This window comes from Neophocaena asiaeorientalis, unplaced genomic scaffold (genome assembly GCF_003031525.2).
Source record: "Neophocaena asiaeorientalis asiaeorientalis breed wild unplaced genomic scaffold, Neophocaena_asiaeorientalis_V1.1 scaffold225, whole genome shotgun sequence".
Taxonomy (NCBI): domain Eukaryota; kingdom Metazoa; phylum Chordata; class Mammalia; order Artiodactyla; family Phocoenidae; genus Neophocaena; species Neophocaena asiaeorientalis.
The window spans coordinates 3,340,332-3,366,752 of NW_020172364.1; the positions used below are offsets into that span (position 1 = coordinate 3,340,332).

General features: G+C 53.3%; 2 protein-coding genes and 1 non-coding gene across 10 annotated transcripts in view; all 3 read left to right on the forward strand.

Annotated features, from left to right (window-relative positions):
* The first annotated feature begins 1,802 nt into the window (after positions 1-1,802).
* EIF4G1 (eukaryotic translation initiation factor 4 gamma 1) lies at positions 1,803-19,897 on the forward strand. 6 transcript variants are annotated; one of them, XM_024767192.1, is made up of 33 exons: positions 1,803-1,936; positions 2,391-2,447; positions 2,670-2,763; positions 3,055-3,141; positions 4,262-4,438; positions 4,668-4,767; positions 5,849-5,961; positions 6,751-6,843; positions 7,062-7,128; positions 7,451-8,272; positions 8,538-8,626; positions 8,714-8,900; positions 8,993-9,126; positions 9,255-9,413; positions 9,564-9,752; positions 9,940-10,137; positions 10,345-10,491; positions 10,704-10,940; positions 11,152-11,256; positions 11,372-11,531; positions 11,735-11,835; positions 12,647-12,749; positions 12,992-13,094; positions 13,321-13,553; positions 13,697-13,815; positions 13,941-14,113; positions 14,412-14,537; positions 14,689-14,770; positions 16,309-16,407; positions 16,521-16,655; positions 16,781-16,862; positions 17,000-17,140; positions 19,265-19,897. In XM_024767192.1, exons 3-33 carry the CDS (start codon positions 2,704-2,706, stop codon positions 19,447-19,449), a joined length of 4,806 nt encoding a protein of 1,601 aa, XP_024622960.1. In that variant the 5' UTR covers positions 1,803-1,936; positions 2,391-2,447; positions 2,670-2,703; the 3' UTR covers positions 19,450-19,897. The 6 variants fall into 6 exon arrangements, with proteins under 6 accessions (XP_024622960.1, XP_024622965.1, XP_024622975.1 ...); XM_024767197.1 differs by having other exon boundaries at positions 9,567-9,752; XM_024767207.1 differs by lacking the exon at positions 4,262-4,438 and having other exon boundaries at positions 19,265-19,449.
* On the forward strand, positions 11,580-11,655 carry LOC112415766 (small nucleolar RNA SNORD66). Its single transcript, XR_003006370.1, has one exon. It is a non-coding gene; the product is annotated as a small nucleolar RNA SNORD66 (small nucleolar RNA).
* A 659-nt stretch (positions 19,898-20,556) lies between the features above and the next one.
* FAM131A (family with sequence similarity 131 member A) overlaps positions 20,557-26,421 on the forward strand; it is an 8,301-nt gene continuing 2,436 nt past the window's right edge. Inside the window, exons 1-6 of one of the 3 annotated variants that reach the window (XM_024767240.1) lie at positions 20,607-20,726; positions 21,935-21,995; positions 22,981-23,123; positions 25,290-25,383; positions 25,618-25,800; positions 25,957-26,073. In XM_024767240.1, the coding sequence (XP_024623008.1) occupies positions 25,314-25,383; positions 25,618-25,800; positions 25,957-26,073 (370 nt within the window). In that variant the 5' untranslated portion in view covers positions 20,607-20,726; positions 21,935-21,995; positions 22,981-23,123; positions 25,290-25,313. Of the gene's footprint in view, positions 20,727-21,934; positions 21,996-22,980; positions 23,124-25,289; positions 25,384-25,617; positions 25,801-25,956; positions 26,074-26,421 lie in introns of all 3 variants that reach the window. The other 2 variants (XM_024767231.1, XM_024767248.1) reach the window with 2 other exon arrangements.

Here is a 26,421-nt window from a genome sequence, read left to right on the forward strand (position 1 = left end):
TGGGTGAGAAAGCTCACCATGGAGGCTTGGAGACCAGGCAAGGGAAATGAACTGAATTATGGCAGTAGAAATGGGGAGGGGGGAAGGGCAGAAGTGCTTTTAAAGACAAAATCAACAGGACTTGATTTTGATTCAAACACCAATAGGACCTGATGTCTGATGAGATGTGTATGGGAAGGAATGTAGGATGAATCCCAAATTTTCTGGTTAGGCACTTATTCATAAAAAAGAATACATGAGCAAAACATGTTTGGGAGCAAAAGGAGGACTCTATCCAGTGGGGAGAGATGATGCATTTCTACCTGGGCATACACAATTTAAGATGCCTGTGAGGTGACTAGGTGAAGATGTCTTTTTTTTTTTTTTTTTTTTTTTTGGTGGTACGCAGGCCTCTCACTGTTGTGGCCTCTCGCCTTGTGGAGCACAGGCTCCGGACGCGCAGGCTCAGCGGCCATGGCTCATGGGCCCAGCCGCTCCGCGGCATGTGGGATCTTCCTGGACTGGGGCGTGAACCCGTGTCCCCTGCATCGGCAGGCAGACTCTCAACCACTGCGCCACCAGGGAAGCCCTGAAGATGTCTTTTAGGTAGTACCTTGTTCTGACTGGAATTCGAGAATGATTTCTGAGCTAGGAACGAATTGGCATGCAGGCAGTAACTGATTTTTATTTATTAGTTTGCTTAGGGAGAAAGAGAAATGAGAAGAGTAGAGAAGGGAGCCAGCCATACATGATAAAGTCACAGAAGTCAAGTGAAGAGTGTAACAGAGAACACTCTAGATCTGCATTTTCATTCTCCTTATGGTTCCTCCTCTGTGTGTCTATTTTGCTCTCCTTTCTTTGGAGTTTCAGTTACTCAGATATAATGGGAATAATAATACAACCCATTTTGTAGGAAATTGTGAGGATTAAGTGAGATCACAAAGGTCATATATTGAGTGACCAGTTCATCATTGGTGCAAAGAAAATGTTTTCTTTTGAGATTATATGTGTTTGTATACAGAGACGGGGGTGGGGAGGAGAGAGAGAAAACAGAGCTAGATACCTAGGCACAGTTTTAAGCACTTTCACAAAAATTAATTCCTTTAATCCTCACAATCCAATAGCGTGAAAGCACGATGGGTAAAAGCCCAGAACTGAGCCAGACTGCCTCGTTTCAAATATCCCCATTTTACAACAGGTATTAAGTAGGTAGATAGTAGGTACATCGCCAGGGGAGTAAGTGGCAGTTTGGATTAAAATCCAGGCTGACTCTGAGTAACTAGATGTGGCTCTAGTGTGTCCCTTCAGGCGGTTCAAAATCTTGGCTATCGGGCAAGGAGAGGTCTTGGATTACTTCTTCCATCACTATTTGAACTTTCCGTGATTGGTTTTAGTCCCTCCCTGGGAGTGGCCGATCTCTATAAAAGACAAATCTACTAATTCCCTACTTAGAATGTTTCAATCCTTTTAGTGTAACATTCAGTTTAATAGGTCTTTCAGTGATCAAAGTTACATTATTTCAAAGCTGCCTAATTCGTATTTCTTTCCGTATTTGTCCAAGATTTACTTCCGCAGGACTGAGTCTTTAATTTCAGTGTTCTCAGCCCTCAGCCAGCACTTCGCCTAGCACACAGTATGCAGTCAATAAATACTTGCTCGAAGTATGAATGAACCGCGGAACAGAGACGCAGAGGGGATTCGGTCTGGGGAGTTCCAAAGTTCGGGAGGGGACACGGGGCGGGCAGTGGCTGTCACATGACGAGGCGGGGCAAATCCCATGTGCTCCACGGCGCTGGGCGAAGCCCCGCCCTCTGCGCCGGTCACGTGGGGGCGCCGGCTGCGCCTGCGGAGAAGCGGTGGCCGCCGAGCGGGATCCGTGCGGGGAGCCGGAAATGGTTGTGGACTACGTCTGTGCGGCTGCGTGGGGCTCGGCCGCGCGGACTGAAGGAGACTGAAGGTAAAGCCGCCATGTCCGGGCCCGACCCAAAAGCTGGGCAGGGAGGGCGCAGGGGAAGGAGGCGGCGGCGGCGGGCAGGGAGGAGCCCCCGGCCCCGCCCGCCCTCCGGGCCGACCCTCACTTGCTTCAAACCGGCTCCTCTTCGGCCGCCGCCCGCCTGGCCTTTTACGGCCCGACTACCGCCCTTCCTGGCCTCCACTCTTGGGCAGCGGCAGGCCTCGTCTCTGGCCCTGCGCGGGTGCCCCCGCGGTCACCCGCGGCAGGCGTGCCTCGTGTGCCCCCGGGCCAGGCCCCGAACCCGGTGTCCCCGGGTGGGGGGTGGGGACACCACGGCCGAAGCTGCTAGCTCCGTTTGTGATCCGGGAGCCTGGTGCCAGCGAGACCTGGAATTTCCGGTCTGGTTGGTCTTGGGCCCCGCGGAGCCAGGTTGATACCCCTCACCTCCCAACCCCAGGCCCTCGGATGCCCAGAACCTGTAGGCCGCACCGTGGATTTATTCTTAACCGAGGGGGTGAGTGAGGGGCTGTTTCAGCAGGCCAGGGGGGTGGTTGGAGGCGGTGTGGGTTTGACAGGGTGTTGGTGGGGGCGTAAGCTGGGTCTTTAATGTTCCTTCACCCGCTTGGCGCCTCCGGGGCTCACTGCGGGCCCCAGCCCTTGCTTCAGCCCTTCCCCGACTCCATTTGCCTTCAGCTTGGGTCCCTTCCCCTTTCTGAGCTCCTCTCTTTCCCAACAGGTGCTGGGGGGACCCTGATGTGGCACCAAATGAAATGAACAAAGCTCCACAGCCCACAGGCCCCCCACCTGCCCCATCCCCTGGACTCCCACAGGTAATTAGGGAGGAATTAGCAGTGACTGGGGTGCAGGTTGGGGAGACCAGGCAGCCGGGTCAGGAACAGGTTCCAGCCTCTGGATTTTCCCACCCCTTTCTGTGTCAGGGCAAAGTGCAGCTTCCTGCTGCCAAATTGAGACATGGCCCCTGGGCTGTTCCCAGGGGCTGTCATGGGGAGGGTATATGTGGACTGTTGAGGCTCTTGCCACAGATCTGCCCCCTTCACCAGCTTGAGTTTCTGCCCCACCTGGGTTTCCCCTCTTGCTGAAATCTGGTCTCCCCCCTTCAGCCAGCGTTTCCCCCGGGGCAGACAGCACCGGTGGTGTTCAGTACGCCTCAAGCGACACAAATGAACACGCCTTCTCAGCCCCGCCAGGTGAGGGGCTGTGGGGAGGGGAGTAGGGGACATGGGTGGGAGCCACGTAAAGCTTAGGCCAGTTTGGGCCTAGGATGGAAACTACGGAGGCCCTGTACCTGCCCCAGTTTCCTGACAGTTGCTATGTGTTCTTTCATGGGGCTCTGCACTTCGCACTGTTGATTACTTACGGTGGCTGGCCCCTCGGTTAGTATATGGTCGGTGGGGATGGCATTACTAGGGGTCCTGGTGCCTTAAGAATTGGGGGCAGTGTTGGGCCCTGCTGCCAGCTCTCTGGGCCCTGCTTTCCTATTTCCTCCTTTTACTGGGAGGTTGCCATTGCTCCATTCCCCATCCCTTCTTTCTCTTTGGACTGTGGGAAGATAAACACTCCAGCTGGTTCTTGCCTTTCTCTATTCCCTAAATTCTTCCTCATTAAGTGGGAGAGGATTCTTGTCCTGCGTCCTTCATATTTTCCTTCATCTTTTCCCCTCACCTTGGGGATAATTCTCTTCTTTCCTGTCCCCATGTGCTCTCAGGGAGGATTCAGGTCTCTGCAGGTAATACCCCTTTGCTAATCCTGGACTCTCTCCTGGTCTCACCATTACCCTCCACCCTAGTCAGGGGCTAGAGACAGGGACTGGGGTTCCTCAGGGTGGGGACTTGTTTGCTCTCCAGGTTGTCATTCTGAGGCTGACCAATGCATGTTAGGGGCTAAATCTTGCATAGCGCGTATCTGGGAACTGGGAGACTTGCATGTTAGCGGTTAGCTCCTCAGTACCTTAGGGTGGAGCAGTGCATGCTGGGGAGTATGTTGCTGAAAAAGGCTTTACTTAGGCATGATGCATCTGGGTGTTAGGAAGCCTCTGCTGAAGGATGGACTGGAGGAGGTGACATGAGTATGCATGGCAAGGAGGGAGTAAATATGCAGAGTGCAAAGTGTGTATCTGAGTTTGGAGGGCACATTGTGAGTACAAGAGGCCACTTAAACATCAGTTGGTCAGGTGAATCTTGGAAGTGTTGGTCCCCATGCTCCAAAGCCCCTGGCACTTCTGTCCAGACTAGAGATATAGCAGAATGGCCATTTTGCTGTCCACTTCCTCCCCTTCCCAGTGCCAACTGCCTTCCTCCCTCCTGACAGCACTTCTACCCTAGCCGGGCCCAGCCCCCGAGCAGTGCAGCTTCCCGAGTGCAGAGTGCAGCCCCCGCCCGCCCTGGCCCAGCTGCCCATGTCTACCCTGCTGGATCCCAAGTAATGATGATCCCTTCCCAGATCTCCTACCCAGCCTCCCAGGGGGCCTACTACATCCCTGGACAGGTGAGGCTGGAGGCTTGGGGGCTGGAGGCCACACAACCTTGTACCCCAACTCCCACTTTCCTTACCCTGACCCCCCAGTCCCATCTCTTCTCCAGAGGTGGGACTTTCTTCTGGTCATTGCCTAGAGTTGGCTTGTCCTGTCTTGCCTTATATTCTCTTTGTAGTCTGATATGGTATTCGTAGCTCCGTCAACTCCTCTCCCCTCCTTCTCCCCCTTCCCCTCCACCAGGGGCGTTCCACATATGTTGTCCCGACACAGCAGTATCCCGTGCAGCCGGGAGCCCCAAGCTTCTATCCGGGTGCAAGCCCTACAGAGTTTGGGACCTACGGTAAGCAGGGGAGGGAGTCAGGTGTGAGTGAGTCCCAGGGAGCATCTAAACTCACCTATTAATTGCTAAGACCCTTCCCAGCCTTGTTTCTTGGTCTAAAAATGACAGGGGTAGCAGGGATTGGTGCTTAATATGTAACTGGTGTTGGGGGGTGGTACGGAGAGGATTTTATACTGTTGCTGAGAGTTGGAGTCCTCCCCATGTCAAGGAATACAGTTCAAGCACTAGTTTGAAGGCGTATTAGTAAATATTCCCTGTGACACTCGTTCCATGGTTGGGGGGAGCCCATGTAACGTGGATCTGAGAGGTTTCTGTAGCTGTTTTTCGTTTATATTCTAGGAAAGGATTAGTCTGTTCTTTATGGCAGTGGTTTCCAAAATTTTTTGACCATCAGGAAAAATTTTGAGTATGTACTTTTAATGTATGTTTTTGTTTGTTATACGTATGCATAATTTAGACAAATAGCACTTAATGTTGCTTGTCAGAAACAAACAAGTGGAGGTTATGGATGATATTAAAGAATGTATCCCATTTTGGAGACCATTGCTTTAAGGAATTTTTCTCATCCTGGGCCTGGTTCATAATGTTACTTTTTGTTTCCTTGCCCCTTAGCAAAGGGCTGGAGACTGGAATTGGACTCAGGTTGAATGGAACAGGGTTGGCAAATCTGTTTTTATCATTCCCAGCCAAAGACCTGATTCTGTTTCAGGTTAAGTAGTTGCTGCTCTCTCAGAGTATATGTGTGTGTTTTGCTGGGGGTGGGGTGCATACGTGTTACCTTACGGGGTAGAAGAGGAGCAGACATAGTCCTGGTAGCTGGTGTGTGGTGGGGAAGAAGTGCCTGCCTACAAGGGGTGTGTGTGTCAGTGTTAGGAATTCTTGTAAACGCAGTTCAGACTGGTTCCCCAGCTTTGATAGACACCTCATTCCCTTGGGGAGGAGGGTGGGGCAGGGCGAGGGGCCAGCTGTGGGTGATGAGAGGTTCTCCAGGGGGTGGGAGGTGTTCAAGCAGGCATTTGTATGTGGTTGGGCTCTGACCCTGCCACTGTTCTTCCTTTCCGTGTCCCTCCCGCCCCCGAAGCTGGCGCCTACTACCCAGCCCAGGGTGTGCAGCAATTTCCCACTGGTGTGGCTCCCCCGCCGGTTTTGATGAACCAGCCACCCCAGATTGCTCCCAAGAGGGAGCGGAAGACGGTGAGTAGCAGCAGGGGGCTCTAGGATATCTGGGAAAGGGAGAATCAAGGTCAGGCACATTGTGGGTCAGGGAGCAGGAAATTGAGGGAGATCTTCAGCTGAGAGTAGGCAGAGAATGGGGATCTGTGAAGTGCTTAGGTTCTTTGTAAGGTGCTAAGATTTCCGTGTAGAAGAAGCTTACTGGAAGATTGGAGTGTCTGGTGGGGAAATTCCTTAGAGACCTGGGTCCTGGGTCCGTAACATCTAAGTTTGGTTTTGGGTTTCTGGTGGCTTGCCTTGGAAATGGTTTGCTTTCGGTGGCCCCACCCCCCAGTCCTGGAAGCTCTTGAGGCCTCCGCCTCTGCTCGGTCCTCAAGCCCTGGGCGTGGTGCCCAGAATAGGGTGCCAGGGCTGGGGAAGCCGCTGAGTCACCCTCGCTCCACCCACTGGATCTGGTCTCTGCCCCCAGAGATCAAGCAGACTAGCCACAAGTGAGCCGGATGGGTGCTATATGGGGGTCCTGGGCCCCAGGGCATGCAGCCACTTCTTGGGGACTTCTGGTTGGGCAGGGATGAGGGAGGGAGGAGCATTGTGATGTACGTGGCTGCTGTGAGGTCAAGGGTGTCTTATGGGTAGCGGCCAAGAGGAGACTATAAGAGCAGCTGGATGGGTTGACAGTAGAACTCATGGAGTTTCTGGCACCCACCTGCCTGCTTCTCAGTGAGGGGTGGGGAGTCCTAGGAGTGGGGCAGGGTGGAGAGGTGGGTTCCTCCTGCTTCCCACTCATCCTGTAGCTTTCTTTTCCCCCAGATCCGAATTCGAGACCCAAACCAAGGAGGGAAGGATATCACGGAGGAGATCATGTCTGGGGCCCGCACTGCCTCCACACCCACCCCTCCCCAGGTACTGTTCTTTGAGTGATGCCCTGGCTGGGATGGCTGTTCTGCCCTGGACTCCTAGGTCCCTGGATCTTTTTCTTCAACTTATTTATTTCTTCAATAAATAAGGGATTTATTTCCCTGCTTTCCTGGATTTCTAGGCGGCTAAAGTAGAAATGGCTCTAGTAAAGAAGGGTTGTGGGACTCTTCAGGGCAAACTTGGTAACCCTTTGTGTCCTGCAGACGGGAGGTGGTCTGGAGCCTCAGGCTAATGGGGAGACACCCCAGGTTGCTGTTGTTGTCCGGCCAGGTAAGTAAGCAGGTGGGGCAGAGCCTTTATGGGGAAAAGGAGTGTGAACATTTAAAAAACCAAGGAAGTGGAGTGACTTGAACTGGGTGCCAGAGAAAGCAGTGTGATTGGTTCATCCTGTTTTCTTTTCAGAGAAGAACTAGGTGTCAGGTAGTCAGATTTTAGGGTAGATTGGATTTTGAGTGAGAATGGAAAAGACCTAGGTGGGAGAAGACTGGTGTGTGTGTAGGGGGCTGTTAGGTTGGGAATGCTTGGCTGGGAGGAGGAAGAGCAGTAGCAGTGAAGGACTTGCCTCTAATTACTCGTTCTTCCTATGGTGCAGATGACCGGTCGCAGGGAGCAATCATTGGGGAGCGGCCAGGACTGCCTGGCCCAGAGCACAGCCCTTCAGAATCCCAGCCTTCATCACCTTCTCCAACCCCATCACCACCCCCAGTCTTGGAACCGGGGTCTGAGCCTAATCTCACAGTCCTCCCTATTCCTGGGGACACTATGACAACGGGGATGATACAAACATCTGTAGAAGAATCAACCCCCATGCCCCCTGAAACTGGGGAGCCATATTGCCTCTCTCCAGAACCCACTCCCCTCGCTGAACCCATACTGGAAGTAGAAGTGACACTTAGCAAACCAGTTCCAGAATCTGAGTTCTCTTCCAGTCCTCTCCAGGTTCCCACCCCCCTGGCATCTCACAAGGTGGAAATTCTTCCTGAGCCTAATGGCACAGTCCTATCTGAGAATTTGGAACCAGAGTTGGAGTCGAGCCCGGAGCTTGCCCCTCTCCCTACCCCGGCTTGTCCCTTTGAATCCCCCATGCCCATTGCTCCAACTGCCCAACCTGAGGAGCTGCTCAACGGAGCCCCCTCGCCACCAGCTGTGGACTTAAGCCCCGTCAGTGAACCAGAGGAGCAGGCCAAGGAGGCTACAGCATCGGTGGCTCCCCCCACCATCCTTTCTGCCACTCCAGCTGTGGCTCCTCCAGCTGCTTCCCCTGCTCAGGAGGAGGACATGGAGGAAGAGGAAGAAGAGGAAGAGGAAGGAGAAGCTGAGGGTGAGAAGGGAGGAGAGGAACCGCTCCCTCTAGAGAGCACCCCTGTCCCAGCCCACCTGTCCCAGAATTTGGAGGTGGCATCAGCCACCCAAGGTAAGGTGTGGCTGGATGGTAGAGGTGGGGCACGCTGGGTGTGGTTCTTTTTTTTCATTGATGACTTCTTGTGACATTGTATCTGGGTCATAGAAGCCCTGTAATGGAAGGGTTAGATTCCATCTAACCGAAGGGTTAGATTAAGGAATTCTAAGTCAAGAGAAGGTGTGATGAAAAAAGGGAATATTGTACAGTGGCTGCTTTTTATTTTTCTGAGGGGTTTGGGGTACTCCTTAAGTTATTCTCACTCCTCCCCCCCAAATAGTGGCAGTATCTGTGCCAAAGAGGAGACGGAAAATTAAGGAGCTTAATAAGAAGGAGGCTGTAGGAGACCTTCTAGATGCCTTCAAGGAGGTAAGGGATCAGAAAGCGGAGGGAGAAGGGCAAAGTTTGGGTATGGAACAGCGGTCACACTGCAACCAAAATGTCCAATGGCTACAGGTGAACCCAGGAGTACCAGAGGTAGAAAATCAGCCTCCTGTAGGCAGCAATCCCAGCCCAGAGCCTGAGGGCAGCAGTGTGCCCCCGCGACCAGAGGAAGCAGACGAGACCTGGGACTCAAAGGAAGACAAGATTCAAAATGCTGAGAACATCCAGCCGGGGGAACAGAAGTATGAATATAAGTCAGGTATGCAGAAGGAAGGGTTGAGAAGGGTTGAGTATGCTTACCAGGGCCCCAGGAGAAAGCAGTGTGATTGGTTCATCCTGTTTTCCTTGCAGATCAGTGGAAGCCTCTAAACCTTGAGGAGAAAAAGCGTTATGACCGTGAGTTCCTGCTTGGCTTTCAGTTCATCTTTGCCAGTATGCAGAAGCCAGAGGGATTGCCCCATATCAGTGATGTGGTGTTGGATAAGGTTGGTGGGCTTAAGGGAGAGGGTAAGTTTGGGCAGGTTGGCTGGCTGGGGAGGAGCCAGAGGTCTTGAAAGAGTGGTCAGTAGCTAGCCCTAGCCTGTTTCTCATACCTTCCCTATCCTTTTCGCAGGCCAATAAAACACCATTGCGGCCACTGGATCCCGCCAGACTTCCAGGCATAAATTGTGGCCCAGACTTCACTCCGTCCTTTGCCAACCTTGGCCGACCAGCCCTTAGCAGCCGTGGGCCCCCGAGGGGTGGGCCAGGTGGGGAGCTGCCCCGAGGGCCGGTGAGTGGGACTGGCAAGGGGAGTTGGGGGTGTTGGCTTCCTGTATCTCATTGTGGGGGTGGGGAGAAGTCTGCCCTGGAGATGTGTGGTAGTGGTAGTAGGTCGTGCTGACTAGTTCCGTGGCTTCTCTTGTCCCCGTTCCTTGCTTAGCAGGCTGGCCTGGGACCCCGGCGATCTCAGCAGGGCCCCCGAAAGGAACCACGCAAGATCATTGCCACGGTGTCAATGACTGAAGATATAAAGCTGAACAAAGCAGAGAAGGCCTGGAAACCCAGTAGCAAGCGGACAGTGACTGATAAGGACCGAGGGGAGGAGGACACTGATGGCAGCAAAACCCAGGTACCTGCAAGTCGTGGTTTGGTCTCCATTCCTTCTTTGCAAGGTCTGCCCTCTGAGCCAGCCTTGCCCTCTTTGCCTCTGTCCATTCTCATCACTGGTATCTACTTTGTCCATCCCTCCCAGCAGCCCCTGTTCTTCTGAAAACCTCACTGGATTCTATGCTTTCTCTGTCTCCTCTTCTCTCCAGGACCTGTTCCGCAGGGTGCGCTCCATCCTGAATAAGCTGACACCCCAGATGTTCCAGCAGCTGATGAAGCAGGTGACGCAGCTAGCCATCGACACCGAGGAACGCCTCAAAGGGGTCATTGACCTCATCTTCGAGAAGGCCATTTCAGAACCCAACTTCTCCGTGGCCTATGCCAACATGTGCCGCTGCCTCATGGCGGTTAGTTTCCACTGTTTTATAAACCTTGTGGTTTAGCTTCCCACTTCTCTTCCTAAGACTCTTGAGTCCAGTTTCTTGGTTCTCTATCCTGTGCTGTTGGTGGCAGAGCCAGGGCCAGAGGTCTTCCTGGGTCAGGTAGTTGAAGACTTTTGGAGGGTTTTCCCTGCCCTGGACTAGTCTGAATGTGGCGTTCTCTTTGACGTACAGCTGAAAGTGCCCACTACAGAAAAGCCAACAGTGACTGTGAACTTCCGAAAACTGTTGTTAAATCGATGTCAGAAAGAGTTTGAAAAAGACAAAGATGATGATGAGGTTTTTGAGAAGAAGCAAAAAGAGATGGATGAAGCTGCTACGGTGAGAGAAACTCCATTCCCAGTTCCACTGCTCACCCAGATGCTACTCAGCTGCAGAAGTGGGGGTGGGGATATTGGTGTTTTGGGGGTTTCTCTGCCTTAGGACGTGAGTGCTTGCTGCTAGGTTTAGGAATCTAGATAGTGGAAGAGAGAACAGTTTTAGCTGAGTGGCTGGCTGTCTTTTTGATGTGGTCCCTGTCCCATGACCGGCAGGCAGAGGAACGGGGACGCCTGAAGGAAGAGCTGGAAGAGGCTCGAGACATAGCCCGGCGGCGCTCTTTAGGGAATATCAAGTTTATCGGGGAGTTGTTCAAGCTGAAGATGTTAACAGAGGCAATCATGCACGACTGTGTCGTTAAACTACTTAAGAACCATGATGAAGAGTCCCTTGAATGCCTTTGCCGTCTGCTCACCACCATTGGCAAAGACCTGGACTTTGAAAAGGCCAAGGTAGGGGCTCCTGGGGTATCGGAGAGGACAGGCTGAAGCGCGTGGGGTCTGCGGTCCACTGGCAGACACCCTTCCCAGTTGTTGTGTCTGAGTGGCACTGTGTGCTACTGAGCTACAGTGGCGGAGCTGAAGGCCTGAGGAGGGGCATGGCCTGTAGTTGGGAGGTGAAGTTTTAGAAGTTCCTGAACTTGATCCCTTTGCTTCTTGTTAGCCCCGGATGGATCAGTATTTCAACCAGATGGAAAAAATCATTAAGGAAAAGAAGACTTCATCCCGAATCCGCTTTATGCTGCAAGACGTGCTGGATCTGCGACGGGTGTGTGTCCCCTCTTTCCCACTGTTTGCTGCCTCTGACCCCACAGTCCCAGTTCCTGACACTTTTGTCTGGCCCTGTCTGATGTAATTACCTTGTGACTGGCCTGTCGCCACAGAGCAATTGGGTGCCGCGTCGAGGGGACCAGGGTCCCAAGACGATTGACCAAATCCACAAGGAAGCTGAGATGGAGGAGCATCGGGAGCACATAAAAGTGCAGCAGTTAATGGCCAAGGGCGGCGACAAGCGTCGGGGTGGCCCTCCAGGCCCACCCATCAGTGAGTTTGAGGCTGGGACTGAGGAGGGACAGTGTGAGGGGTTGTGCTTTCCACTGATGACTTCTTGTTAGTGCCACGTGTCTGGGCCACTGAGACCCCATGATGGAACTGAGGATCTGAGGAAGGGAGGCTGGGGGCAGCCCTCGCGAACAGGGTTCTTGGGACTTACCCATCATTCCAGTATGCTTTCCTTTTTGTCCCAGGCCGTGGCCTTCCGCTTGTGGATGATGGTGGCTGGAACACAGTGCCCATCAGCAAGGGCAGCCGCCCTATTGACACCTCACGGCTCACTAAGATCACGAAGGTAGGGGTGTGTGTGTTGGAAGGGCTGATGTCAGTGATGGGAGGATAAAGAGGGGTCAGATGGGCCTTAAGCACAGGTTTGGATCTTAATCCCCTCACTTGTCTGAGGTTGGGAAGGTGACAGCTCAGTTTTCCCCCTTAGACTAGCTGGTTAGATTGCTAGAGACGGGACTGCCAGCTCTAGGGGATGTATTCACATTGGTCTGGACCACTGGTCAGCACCCTGACATGCACACCAAATCCAGCCATTCCCTCCTTCTCTACAGCCCGCAAGCTAAGAATGAGAGTTTTCTACGTTGTTTAATGGTTGAAAAGAATCAAAAAGTGAACGATACTTTGTGTTAAGGAATTATATAAAGTTTAAATTTCAGTGTGCATAGTTTTTTTTTTTTTTTTTTTTTTTGGCGGTACGCGGGCCTCTCACTGTTGTGGCCTCTCCTGTTGCGGAGCGCAGGCTCAGCGCTCCGCGGCATGTGGGATCTTCCCAGACCGAGGCACGAACCCGTGTCCCCTGCATCGGCAGGCAGACTCTCAACCACTGCGCCACCAGGGAAGCCCTCAGTGTGCATAGTTTTATTGGAACATAACCACACTCATCCCTTTTAAGTATTGTCTGTGACTGCTCTTGTGCTACAGCGGCAGAGTTGAGTAGTTCAAACTGCCTGGTCTGTAGTGAATATTTACTGTCTGGCCCTTTACAGGGAAAGTTTTCCTGGCCCCTGGTCTGGGCCCCTTACGGCTGTGTGTGGTGAGGGCTGGCGGGGGCTTTGGCTGGATCAGACCCGTGACTCTCACTCCCTTTCCTTCCTCAGCCTGGCTCCATTGATTCTAACAACCAGCTCTTTGCACCTGGAGGACGATTGAGCTGGGGCAAGGGTAGCAGTGGAGGCTCAGGAGCCAAGCCCTCCGATGCAGGTATGGAGGCCACTGTAAAGAGCTGGGTGGTTAGGAATCAGCTCTCCTGAGGGCAGCGTCTTCTCTGTCTGTACCAGGGGCTTTCATTACAGAGTGGTTAGTTAGGTAATACAGGCAGTGTGTACTTGGCACTAGGGACTGAACTACTCTAGTGTCAGGACTAGGACCGAGCGTCCTAAATTGGCGAGTAGGAGATAGGATGTACGGAAATAGGTTTTAATCTGGGTTTTCTCCCTCCCCAGCATCAGAAGCTGCTCGTCCAGCTACTAGTACCTTGAATCGCTTCTCAGCCCTTCAACAAGCAGTACCTACAGAAAGCACAGATAACAGACGTGTGGTACAGAGGTGAGGTTTCCTCGGTGTCTTTGTTTTCACACTGGGAGTACTGATTGGGTTTTGACTGCTGCCATAGGAATCCTTACACCTGTAATGCTCAGAGCTTCCGGCTGAGATTGGGGCATATACCTGATGACAAGAACAAGGCCTGACAGTTGCTCAGCATGTTGGATAGTTAAACAGGAGTGCATGTGGGCAGTACAGGTGAGAGACGATGTGCCTGTCTTTCTTCCAGGAGTAGCTTGAGCCGGGAACGAGGTGAGAAAGCTGGGGACCGGGGAGACCGCCTAGAGCGGAGTGAGCGGGGAGGTGACCGTGGTGACCGGCTTGATCGCGCACGGACACCCGCCACCAAGCGGAGCTTCAGCAAGGAAGTGGAGGAGCGGAGTAGAGAGCGGCCCTCTCAGCCTGAGGGACTGCGCAAGGCAGCTAGCCTCACGGAGGATCGGGACCGCGGGCGGGATGCTGGTAAGGGGCTGGGGGGTGGGGAAGGGAAGGGTGTGGGCTGGTTTGGGACTAGCTATTACCCAGACAGTGTCTTCAGGGCTCCAGACCCTGCTTGCTAGGAAGACTGGAATTGAAGAATCTCTGATCTGTTTTTCTATGCTCAGTGAAGCGAGAAGCCGCCCTGCCCCCTGTGAGTCCCCCGAAGGCTGCGCTCTCTGAAGAGGAGCTGGAGAAGAAATCCAGGGCCATCATTGAGGAATACCTCCATCTCAATGACATGAAGGTAAGCAGTGGGAGTGGTCTGAGTGACAGCAGGGTGGGCGGGAAGGGGCCTGTGCCGACAGGCATAGGTGTAGGGTCTGGGCCAGACAGTGACTGGTCTCTCTTCTGTGCGCTGCGCCCCTGCAGGAGGCGGTTCAGTGTGTGCAGGAGCTGGCCTCGCCCTCGCTGCTCTTCATCTTTGTGCGGCACGGCATCGAGTCCACACTGGAGCGCAGCGCCATTGCCCGTGAGCACATGGGGCGACTGCTGCACCAGCTGCTCTGTGCCGGGCACCTCTCTACTGCTCAGTACTACCAAGGGTATGACTTGGTGGGCCTCCCACTTTTACATACACACAAATTTCCCTCCTTTGTAGGACCCGTGGAACCTTAGGTAAGAATGTAGGCTCCTCAGCCATCCTGGTCAACATAACTTTCGGCAGGGTTGGGGGTGAGCCATCTAAGGAGAAGACGACGGCCTTAGTTTGAGATAATTGCCCCATGTTTAGGAAGTGTTGCTGAAGTGCTCCACGGTTGATCCTTTAGCCGTGCCTTTGCCCCAGCAGGAGGGTAGGAGTGCAGCTTGTCTCTCCTAGCTGACTTTGAATTCTCTTTGCAGGCTCTATGAAATCCTGGAATTGGCTGAAGACATGGAAATTGACATCCCTCATGTGTGGCTCTACCTAGCAGAACTGGTAACGCCCATTCTGCATGAAGGTGGGGTGCCCATGGGGGAGCTGTTCAGGTTAGTCCCCTTTGGTGGAATTCAGGGGAGGTAAAAACAGGAAGGAGAGGGAGGGGAGGTGTGGCAACTTAGACCCCCGGCTTTAGGGAGGGATGGGATAGTGTGTTGAGAGGGCGTGGAAGGCTATCAACACTGGATTTTTCTCTTGTAGGGAGATTACAAAACCTCTGAGACCCCTGGGCAAAGCAGCTTCCCTGTTGCTGGAGATCCTGGGGCTCCTATGCAAAAGCATGGTGAGTGAGAGAGCCTTTCAGAGGTAGTGTGTTGAGAACTTCTCTTCCCACCATGTGGTTTTGGGTGCTGGCAGTGACCCTGAAGCCTCGTGGTCCTTTGGTGGGATGGTAGTGCTGTGTGGGTACCTGGGAGAGGAAATGTCGAGGCTGGCACTCTCCCTCAGACTAGTGCCTATTGTAGGTTCTGGCCAAGGCTGGAGGAGAATGAGAATCTAAGGCTCTAGGCCCTTGATTGATTCACTCATTCATTCAACTAGCATCTTTTAGAACAGTTACCGTATACTAGGTACTGGGAACATAGCAGTGAATAAAAACACAGTTAGGAAACAGGTTGGAAAAGAAACGACAGCTTAATGAAAACAACAGTGTGAAGTAAAGTGTGAAATAAAATAGCTGAAATGGAGTGCCTTAAGTACTGTGAAGTTGCAAAAGGGTGTCTATTTGGTAACGCTCACAACAGAAACTGCTTTGTTAAAATTAATTTTGATTAGCAAGGAGAAGGGTGAAATGATGGGAAAGGCAAGTCGGGTGTGGTACTTAGTAGTGGTGAGTTGTTGGGAAGTGCAGTTTTTTAAAAGAGTTCAGCTATCTGGAACTTAGAGGAGTAAGTCTTTGAATCGAGAGGAATTGTTCTTTCAGCAGCATATTACTTGTTTTAGGTAGAAATATGTACCAGGATAGTTTCTGAGAAATTTAAAATAATAATTTAAAAGAAAAAGCATATGGGACTATTTATGTATTTCATTGACTCTAAGGTGCCATAGATTCTACAACATCTTATGTATGCACTGCTGAGAAAGAAAAGACATGGTCATATTTTTAAAATGTGGTAATATGCCAACTGTGAGACAACTCAGTTTTAGTGGTGTTAAAATGGGCATTTTTAAAATCCATGAAGTACAGTAATTTTGTCAAGGGTTGATGGCGTCATCCTGAATGTCTGTTATTGTAAAACAGTGATGGCTTCAGAATCTCTTGCCCTTTACAGAAAATGAACTCAAACTGCCATTTACATGAAGATTTCTGATTTGTGTTGGGTTGGGGTGGGGACTTAACATCTGCTTGTAAAATTTTCTGGACTTGGGAACCAAATAAGCATACTTGTTAGATGTTTTTCTCTTCCATAAGCATTTATTACTTGCAATAATGAAAAACTAAGCTATTTTAGAAAAAAATGTAGATGAGTGTGGAAGGCTAGGATGAGATATTTGGATTTGGTTGTTTACATTTTGTGGTCCAGTAATTCTTTGAGAATCCTGTGACAGCTAATTGACATTTTCCTAGAGGTCTCAGGCCATCCCCCAGGTCTCATAGCATGGTGGTGGGTGAGTTCTTGTGACTTGGGGTGGTTGTTTGACTGACGTTTGTGTCCGTTACTAGACCGTAGGCGTACTGTTCCCATTCAGTACCTCTGTAGCATTCTGAGCTGCTAGCAGGCACCTAGTGGGCTTTCAGTAGGCATTTGTTGGATGATATTTGTGGAGCTGTTAGCTTCTTGGAGAGAAAGAGAGTTGCTAAGTTGGTCTTATGTTTTCCAGGGTCCCAAGAAGGTGGGGATGCTGTGGCGAGAGGCTGGACTCAGCTGGAAGGAATTTTTACCTGAAGGCCAGGATGTCGGTGCCTTTGTCACTGCGCAGGTTTGCAGCTGGACTTAAGTTAACTCTAGCAGTTGGGGTCAGCCAGTCCTTTTCCTCTTCCCTCATCTCACGTGACACACTTACCTCCCAACTGTGGGCCTTTTTCCTTGCAGAAGGTGGAGTATACCTTGGGAGAGGAGTCAGAAGCCCCTGGCCAGAGGTTGCTGTCCTCTGAGGAGCTGAGCAAGCAGCTGGAGAAGCTGCTGAAGGAGGGCAGCAGTAACCAGCGGGTGTTTGACTGGATAGAGGTATATTTCTCCTGGATGTTGGGGAAGAGAGATAAAGGAGAAGGTAGTGCAAGTGAGGGCAGCAAGAATGGAGCCTTCCAGGCATAATTCAGAACTTATGGGCCATTTGTCTTTCTTCTGCACAGGCCAACGTGAATGAGCAGCAGGTAGCATCCAACACACTAGTTCGAGCTCTCATGACAACGGTCTGCTATTCTGCAATTATCTGTAAGAGGAGCCAGGGAGTTGGTGGGGCAAGGGTGGGCCCAACAGATATGGAGGGAGGGAGGTTTTCGTCTTTGTCTCCAGTTCTGAACCAGGCTGAGGGTGCATTATTCCACTTATCCCTGTCTTCCTCCCTGTAGTTGAGACTCCTCTCCGAGTGGATGTTGCGGTGCTGAAAGCGCGAGCGAAACTGCTACAGAAGTACCTATGTGACGAGCAGAAGGAGCTGCAGGCGCTCTATGCCCTCCAGGCCCTTGTAGTGACCTTAGAACAGCCCCCCAGTAAGAGCCAGGCCACAGGGATGGGGTGGGCTGGAGGAACTACCAGATAGTAGGGGCAGTTGTGGAAAGGGTCTCAATCCAGGAGAAGTGGGTGGTCACTGGAGAGCAAAATATCCTGATGGTTGAGTCCTTTCCCCTGCAACAAACATTTGTTTGTTTCCTTACCTACAAGTGCAAGACTCGGCCTTGAAGGTTAATTGACTACCTGTTTTGTGCCTAGCCAACTGTTAGATGCCAGGAGTGCAGAGGTGATAAATGGTAACGTTTCCCAAGTATCCTGTGCTCCCTCTGCCTGGTACAGGGCTGAGCTGCTTTTCTTTGCCTCAGTTAATCCTCACAACTATTGTTTAGGGTAGATGGTGTTCCCCCCTTTTCCATATTGGGAGACTGAGGCTTAGGTTAACATGCCTGAGGTTAATGCATTTAGCAAACAGGTATGTGCCAGGACATTGGGATAATTAGCAGTGATTAAGTCAAGCATAGTTCCCATGTTGGCATGGAGTCAAGATGAATGTTGGAAAATGGATCTTGCAAGGGTACTCTCTGGGAGAATTTACCTAGTCAGAGAATGAGTGGGAATTGACACATGGGAGCTAAATGACAAGTGGGAGGGGGAGACTTGACAAGAAGGAACTGTGTGTTAAGGGAAGCTCTGAGGTAGAAAACATGATGCAAGGTAAAAACTGTTGAAGGAATACCAGTGTGGGTGGGAGAGCACAGCAACCAGTTGTATGTGAGGCAAGTTGGGTGGAGAGATGGATGTGGCCAGGTCATGCAGGGCTGTGTAAGCCACGGGATGAGTTTTGGGCTTTGATCTAAGGATAGGAGAGGGCCTTTATGGGATTTTAAGCAAGGATTTTAAACATTCTTTTTTAGTTTTTAGATCATCCTGGCCATTAGTGGGAAGAGTGTTTTGGAGTGGGGTGAATGTGAATGTGGCCGGATCAGCAGATCAGGGGTGTGTTGGTGGTGACTCAGCCTCACTGGTGGCAATGGAGATGGGAGAGGGGTGGGCAGATTCAAGACACACACTGGCCTGGGGGGCGGGTGGTAAGAGATTGGAAGACATATATGACTCCCAGGATAGTTTCAGCAGGTGAGGTGTTAGTGGGGGGTGCCATTCACTGGGCGGTAGGGAACACTGGGTCAAGTTGAATTTGGTCATGTTGAGTTTGTGGTCCTGGTCGGGGTGATCAGAGATGTCAGTCAGGTAGACAGCTGGGTATCTGATTTCATTTGGAGAGGAAGAGGTGAGGGCTGGAGGCCCATCTCTTGAACTGCTGGCACAGGGCAACACATGTGCAAGTCACAAGAGGGTATAGGATTGCCCAAGGGATACAGCCTTGAGGAGGTAGAGGTTCCACAGGTAGGGACCAAAGGAGGATAGGACCCTATGAACAAAGGACAGAGTGATTTTAGGAGAGGGAAGTGGTCCGTAATGCTAGATGTGCCCGGATTCCATAGGAGCAGATCTGAAAGTTAGGGCCTCTGGAGTGTGAAAACACGGAGGCCACCCTGGCAGAAACAGTATTTGGTACAGCAAGGGGCAGGATCTGGATTGGAAAGGACAGAGTAATACCTGAATCAGGAGGAAAAGAAAACAGCAAGTATAGACAAAAATCTTTGAATTCAACTAATCTCTTGTCAAAAGACAGATCTTTTTGGCTGTAAAGAGATAGCAGTTGTAAAGGAGGCCTTTTGTGTTTAGATGGGAGAAACTTGGGCTTGAAAATACAGGGCAGAGTGGATAATTGATTGTATAGGGTCCCCGGGATGGGTGTGCATGGGATTTGGAGAACAAGCTTGGGATAAATAACCTGTTGCTGCCATTGCTGTGGGATGGGGGTGGGAGGCTGTCCATAGGCAGCGGTTGTGGATCTGAGGGTGTGCATGTAGGTTTCTGAGTTTTGGCCAAGTGACTCACTCTTGCACATCAGTCTCTTAGATCATGAGATAAGCATCCTGTCAGAGACATAGTTACTCTGGAATGGCCAGACACACAAATGTCAGCACGGTGGGTCAGGGCCTTGTCTCAGCAGTGGAGCTTAGGGGAGGGATCCCTGGGAGGGGGGATGGAGTGGTTGTGGGCAGCGTGCCTGTAACTGCTGTCCTGCCTGCTTGCAGACCTGCTTCGGATGTTCTTTGATGCGCTGTACGATGAGGACGTGGTGAAGGAGGACGCCTTCTATAGTTGGGAGAGTAGCAAGGACCCCGCTGAACAGCAGGGCAAGGGTGTGGCCCTTAAATCTGTCACAGCTTTCTTCAAGTGGCTTCGTGAGGCCGAGGAGGAGGAGTCTGACCACAACTGAGGGTGGGTGGGGCCGGGGACTTGGAGCCCCATGGACACTCGGATGGCCAAGCCAGCCGCCCGGACTGCAAGGGGGGGTGGCAGCAGCGGCAGCGGCAGTGGCAGTGGCAGTGGGTGCCTGTAGTGCGATGTCTGAGTTAATAAAGTGGCTGAAGAGGCAGGATGGCTTGGGGCTGCTTGGGGCTCCCCTCCGGGATGCTGCCAGGTGTCCCTCTCCTCCCCCTGGGGCACAGAGATATATATAAAGTCTTGAGATTTGGTGTGTCTTGGGGGGGGGGGCACCACTGCCTGCCCCTGGTCCTTTTTTATTTTCTGAAAAAATCACTCTTGGGACTGCCGTCCTCGCTGCTGGGGGCATACGCCCCAGCCCCTGCACCACCCCTGCTGCTGCCTGGGCAGGGGGAAGGGGGGGCACGGTGCCTGTAATTATTAAACATGAATTCAATTAAGCTCACTGCCTCTCTGCTTTATGGCCTGCTCCCTCTGGAGAAGGGGTCTGGGTAGGTGGGCAACCTCCTTTCCAGAGCTGGCACTGTAGCACTGTTCTCTGTAACTTGGCACCCCTCTTGCCTCTTCCCCTGTCCATGATCGGGAGGGCTAGGGAGTCTTTGCTGGAGGGTTGGCCCTCAAAGTGGACATGGTAAGGCTCACTGTTGATTAGGAGGGGAGAAGGGGGAGACAGCTGTGGGGTACTTCATAGAACACACTTGCCTGTCTCGGCTCCTACCAGAATGTGATGAAGACTCGTGTGTGAAGGCCCTGGGTTTCAGGCCGTGTATAGCTGAAACCTATGGCTTGAAGGTCTCATCTTGAAAAGAGGAGAACCCTGGACACAATGAGGTTTTCTGTCCCCATGCAGTATGACCGGTAGCACGGGCCCAGTGGGTCTTTGTCCGTGCCCCGTCCCTTCGGTTCCCACCCCTCCTGCCTTCAGGTCACTCCGCAGTCGGGTCTGGGAGCAGAGGACGAGCTTTTCTCGCCGGACTCGGCCCCAGACCCCATCTGTGTGGCTGTGACGTCCGCTTCGCCCCGCCCGCTTTGGGTGCTGACGCGGGGGTGGACACGCCCCCGCGCTTACGTCACCAGCCCGGTTCCCTCTCCCGGGAGCGTTGGCGGACGCGCGGCTCCCACCCCCTCCCCTCTCACGGGCTCTCCCCTCCCCGGTGGCGGCCGCGGCCCGACCCTCTGCAAGGCGATGGCCCGGGCCCCGAGCGCGGGCTAGCGTGCCTGGGTGCCCGGCCATGGGCTGTATCGGCTCTCGGAGCCCGGCGGGTCAGGGTAAGAGGCGGAGGCCGGGCCGGTGTTGGGGAGTCTGGCTGCGGCTGCCCCCAGGGGCTGGGGGGGGGGGGGGGCCTTGAGGAGGGGGCTGGTGTTGGGAGAGGGAGGAGCCTGCACTGGGGAGGCGGGCCCGGCAAGAGGAGGGAGCGGGCCGAGCCGGGAGGGGGCTTAGCCGACTCGGGCTCGCTCCTAAAGGCCTGCTGCCTGCCTCTGGGCTTTGCGGGGTGGACTCGTGGTCTTTCCGCCTGACTCCCCACCGCTGAGGGTGGCAGGAAGCGCACAGCCTAGAGAGGGGCTGGTCAACCCTCTCCAGCCCGTGGCGACTGGCCTTGCACGCCCACTCACGATCACCCCCCTCTGCCTACATCTCTCCTCTCACTGTCCTGGGAGTGGCCCTGTGCTGGGAACCTGCCTCTCCGAGCTGTGTCCCAACCCCCTTCAGGAGGTAGTCTGGAAACGCTGGCCATGCTCCCTACCACGGAGTTTTTGACTAAACTTGTTACCTGCTTTAGAGTCTGCAGGTTGATGAAGTGGACCGCGGCCCCATTTGGGGGCACCTGTGAGCACCTGATCACCTCTCACCTCTTAAAACTGTTTTAGTTCCCTTATCCCACTCCCAATGGAAACAAATATCACCCTACCCTGTGGAGGGAAACAGGAGCCCAAGGGAGGCTATCAAGGCATCCTTCCCACAACTGCTGATCCCTGCTTGGGCCTTGGTTCCCACAGATGGTGGTGCACGCTGGGGCCTGGCCGTAGTTCTAGTGTCTGAGGTGGGCCAGCCTACTTAACTCCAGTGTCATGGATTTCTCCACGCCTTAGGCCAGGCGGGAGCTTGTGACATTGAGGGCTGGCTTTGGAATGGGTCCTGGGCTTTCAGGGCAGGCGGTCAGTCACACAGGCCTTAGTATGTGTGGTACTTGAGGTTCTTTGGAGCTGAGACTCTAGCTGAGATTTGTACTTTACTTGGGTTCACATGAGGAATTCTGGGATTTGTAGTCCTAAATTAATCTCATGACTTTTGAAGCTGAGAAGCAGCAGGCTGCTCTGATTCCTCTGGCCCTGCTAAGGCTTAGAGTTCAGGAAGTCATCCCTCCTTTAGTCAGGAGAGTTTGGCTGACCTCAAGACTAGCCTCAAGAGCCCTGATTAGGTACCAGCTGGCAGCCAGGGATGGCCTGTAACCTTGTGTCTTCCTTCTGGTTGGTAGCATTTCTGGGGACCACCAGCTGGCTGAGGCTCAGGGACAGAGACGGCTGCTCCAGCTAAAGGTCAGTTGGCACAACATTGCCTGTTGGCACTGTCTAGGGGATGAGCCTCATCTCCCTGAGCTCCAGAGAGCTCAGCTGGGCCCTGGCACTCCCACCTCCTCAAAGCCATGAGGCAGAAGTGTTCTCCTTATGTGACTAGGCACAGGTTCCAAGTGGGGAGGGGACTGGCTCAGCATCCGGAGCCAAAATAGGAACAGAACTGGGAGCTGAGCCTGGAGCAGTTCTGGGCTTTTGGTTCTCTGCATCAACACAGCCAGCATGCCTATGATTTCTGTGCTGGGCAAAATGTTTCTGTGGCAGCGTGAAGGGCCTGGAGGACGATGGACTTGTCAGACAAGTCGCAGAGGTGAGATCAGGGACGCAGATGTGATTTGGGAGGTGATGGGAAGCTGAGGAGTAGGATGCTTATGTGGCAAGAGGAAAATTACTCTGGCTTAGATTTGGGGAACCAGGCTGAAATAGGAGCAACCAAGTTGGGGCCGAACAGGGCATTAAGAAAAAGCCTTAGGGGACTGGGGCGAAAGTCAGAAAAAATCACGGGTTTGTCAGAAAAGAAGAGTAAAGGGCTGCGCACAAGCTGTGGCTGGCGAGAGGAGGGAACCAGAGCAAGCCTGTAAAGGGTCCAAGTTGGTGGTGGTGATGGTGGTGGAAGACTGTGGTGTGCTTTCCAAGAGGAATGGGTAGGCTGAGAAACCTGAGAAAATTCCGAATTTATCAAAGTTTAGGTTTCATACCTAGGGCTTTGATGACACGATATATCTTTAGGAGGATGGTGAGGAGTGGCTGCCACAAAAGGGCAACCGGAGGCCTGAAGTTCAGGGCTGTGGGATGGGGGCTTTCAGACTTGCGGAGCGCTCCAGGTGGATGCTTATATTCTGGGAGGTGGGGGAGGTGGTATGGAGAAATGGAACGGCAACCCCGGATGAAAATGGGGATCTCGGCAGAAGTGGGAGCCCCGCTGAAAAGCCTTCCCCCCACCCCTCAGTGGCCTCGGATCCGGCGTGGGCTGTGGAGTGGATCGAACTTCCTCGGGGCCTCTCTCTATCTTCCTTGGGATCTGCTCGGACCCTCCGAGGCTGGAGCCGGTCCTCCCGCCCTTCCTCAGTGGACAGCCAGGACTTGCCAGAGGTGCTGGGCCCCTGGTTTTGGTAGTGGGGAGGGTGTGCCGCACCCCGCTTCGCCAGCCTACTCCTGGCTCCCTTCTCCTGCGAGCGAGCGGAGGCGCTATCCGGCCGGCGGGGCCCCAAGGCCGCCCCCATGCCGGTCTGCTCTGCTTGGCGCTGTGCCAGCGGGCGGGCTTTCTTGCGCCTTGGGCCCTGACGTCAGCGCATCCCGGGCCGTATCCCTGGAGACCCTGTTGCATGGTGATGGGTTGCCAGGGAGACATACACCTTTTCTCTGGGCCTGGGCCGCAGCTGCGTGAGCGCAGGCAAGGATGGCGGTGGCTGGGGGGACTGATGGGTGGGAGGGGGGCGAGCCAGGAAACACCCACCAGGTGTTCCTCCCCCCAGGCCTGGCCAGAAGCTGCCGGCACCACCCTGGGGGCGCTGTCAGCCAGGTACTGAAGGGGAGGGACAGGGTGGGCCTGAGGTCAAGGGGCAGGTGGAGTCCCTCTTCTGAGGGGTGGGAACGTAACGGAGGAGAGCTAGGCAATGCCGAGGAGGGGGTGTGTGCCTCTGACTTCATTCATTCATTGAGGGAAACGTTTCCCCGGGCTGCCAAGGAGTGCTGAGCCAGGGGTAGGGTGGAGGTAGGAACCCAGGTGAATCAGACTCAGGCTTTGCCATCCCAAGATCCCTCAGGAGAGATGCAAGGGCATCGCTAAGGTGGGGCTGCAGGCATCCAAGAGGACAGAGAGAGAAACTGGACTGAAAACGTAATGGGAGGTGGCACTTGAGGGTCAGGCCTTAAATGGTAGGGAGCATTTTGTCAGGCAAGGATGGCATTCTTCGCCCAGGGGAAAGCTGCGTTCCTTTGCCTGGAGGGAAGGTGGGGAAGTGGACTTTTACTGGGCAGAGGAGATCAGTGGTGGATTCCAAGCAGGCCTGGAAGGAGGCCGGGGCCTCACGTAGTGGGTTCCTTCAGTGCCTGACTGTGAAGCTTGCGCTTCACTGGGCCTTGGAGGAGTCCAGGAAAGATTTTAAATAGGGACATATTGTGAGCAGTTGCACTCCAGGAAAATTATTTGTTTACATTTATACTTTGCCTCATTCATTCAGCCTATGTATTTTGAGAGATTACTGTGTACCAGGTGCTATGTTAAACACAAGGGTACAGCAGTGACCAAGAGAGACCAAATTCCTCAAAGAGCTAAAGATCAACAAGAAATAAGGAAACACAGGAAATAGACCATAATGACACACATGGGGTACGTTGATTGAGGATGGTGACTTGTTACAGACTGCAGAGGGAGGATGGACTACTGGTAGGGTGGCCAGGAAGGCCCTCTGAGAGAGTAATATTTCAGCCAAGACCTCAAAGATGAGAAAGAGCCAGACAGTCATGGGAAGGGGGGAGGGGAACACTTACATACACAACATTCTGGGCTGAGAAAACAGTGTGTTCCAAGTCTCAGCGTGAGTTGGAACTTGGGGGACCACCACTTGTGCTAATCTGGGCAAGGGGCACTGAGGGCTTGCCCTTGAGGAAGGGCAGTGGCAGTGGGAGTGGAATGGTTGAGGGTAGTATGAGAGACAGTTTGGCGATGGAATCATTAGGTCTTAACAACAGATACGGGTAAGCAGGATAGGGGAGAGCTGAGGTTTGGAGCCAGGCTGAATGGGCGAATGGTGGGGTGATGCAAAGTCAGGAAATCTGGAAGCAGGGCCAGATATGGGGAGAAGGTGTTGGGCTTGGTTTTGGTCATGCTGTAGGCTCTAGAAACAGCTAGAATGGGGGTCAGAAGACTGAGAGGAGGAGAGGGGCAAGGGAGAGAGGACCTGAAGGGAAGTCCCTCTTCCCATACCCTTGTCCCCTCCTCTTTGCTCTTCTCAAAGGCCCCACTCCGTTTACTTGCCAACCTGCTTCCCTCCCCTCTGCAAGCTGGGACGGTGGAGGGTTAGCTGCAGTTCTGCTTCTTTGGGCCTGACGGAGTCTCTGTTGCTCCCTGGGAGGACACAGTTTGCTGATCCTGGCTTTTTACCCTCTTACATATCCCAGCAGCCACTGGGACATCTGAGATGCTCTGGCATCTCTTCTCGGCTCCCACATCCGCTTGATGCCTTGGGTGGAGTACGGGCATCTGGGGGACACTGCTGTCAGAGGGGCACTCACCCTCTCATGCTGTCACCCAAGGTGAATGTTGGAGACACAGTCGCGATGCTGCCCAAGTCCCGAAGAGCCCTAACTATCCAGGAGATTGCTGCGCTGGCCAGATCCTCCCTGCATGGTATGCACCCTCTCCCGTGCCTCTGGCCATTTGGTCCTTTCTTTGCCCTTTTGCACATGCCCTTGGGGACTGTATCCTGTGAGCTCTTGCTGGGATCTCCCTTTTCCTCTCTTTCTCAGATGAATCCCAGCCTCCTCCTCCCACCCAAGGGCACATGTGGACCCTACCACTTCCCTCCCAGATGCTCCCTGGTCTTTCCCCTTACCAGCTTTCCTCACTCTGGCCCACCTTCAGGTATTTCCCAGGTAGTGAAGGACCACGTGACCAAGCCCACTGCCATGGCCCAGGGCCGAGTGGCTCACCTCATTGAGTGGAAGGGCTGGAGCAAGCCAAGTGACTCGCCCGCTGCCCTAGAATCAGCCTTTTCCTCCTACTCAGACCTCAGTGAGGGTGAACAAGAGGCTCGCTTTGCAGCAGGTGGGTTTATCAGGGATGCTCGTGTGCCTCTCCTTGGGCCTGATGTGGGGGTTGGAGTCTTTCTACACCCCCGTGTCTACCCTCTCCTGTGTCCAAGCTGAGCCCTAGTCTTAGTTCATTCTCTCTGCTAAACGAATTCTGTGTCCTTCCTCTCAGGAGTGGCCGAGCAATTTGCCATTGCAGAAGCCAAGCTCCGGGCATGGTCATCAGTGGATGGGGAGGACTCCACCGATGAATCCTATGATGAGGACTTTGCTGGGGGAACTGACTCAGGTGAGGGGACATCCCATTGCTAGTGCTGCCAGCTGGGCTGGAACTGCCTGATAGGCCTTGTGATTCAGAGCTTGGCCTTTGTTTTGGAAGGGGAGATCCAGAATGTCCTCAATCTGTGGAAGGGGAGAGGAGAGGGACAGACTCTGTCCAGGCGGTCCTTGACATTCAAGGGGTAGGTGGGCTATCTACGCTTGTGGGTGGGCAGTCAGCAGTTGGAAATGGAGTGGTTCCTCTTCCACAGGTGCTGAGCCTTCTCTGCCTGTCTGTGCAGTTGGGCTTTGCAGTCCTGGAAAAAAAAAAGGCCCAGGGCTTCCCTGGCGGCGCAGTGGTTGAGAGTCCGCCTGCCGA

Bases quoted from the DNA above. Each gene is read 5' to 3' on its own strand.
- EIF4G1 (XM_024767192.1), top strand. From the start codon at position 2,704: ATGAACAAAGCTCCACAGCCCACAGGCCCCCCACCTGCCCCATCCCCT. The intron at 11,532-11,734 runs GTGAGTTTGAGG...TTTTTGTCCCAG, and splicing joins CCCTCCAGGCCCACCCATCA to GCCGTGGCCTTCCGCTTGTG. The intron at 14,538-14,688 runs GTTAGTCCCCTT...TTTCTCTTGTAG, and splicing joins CCCATGGGGGAGCTGTTCAG to GGAGATTACAAAACCTCTGA.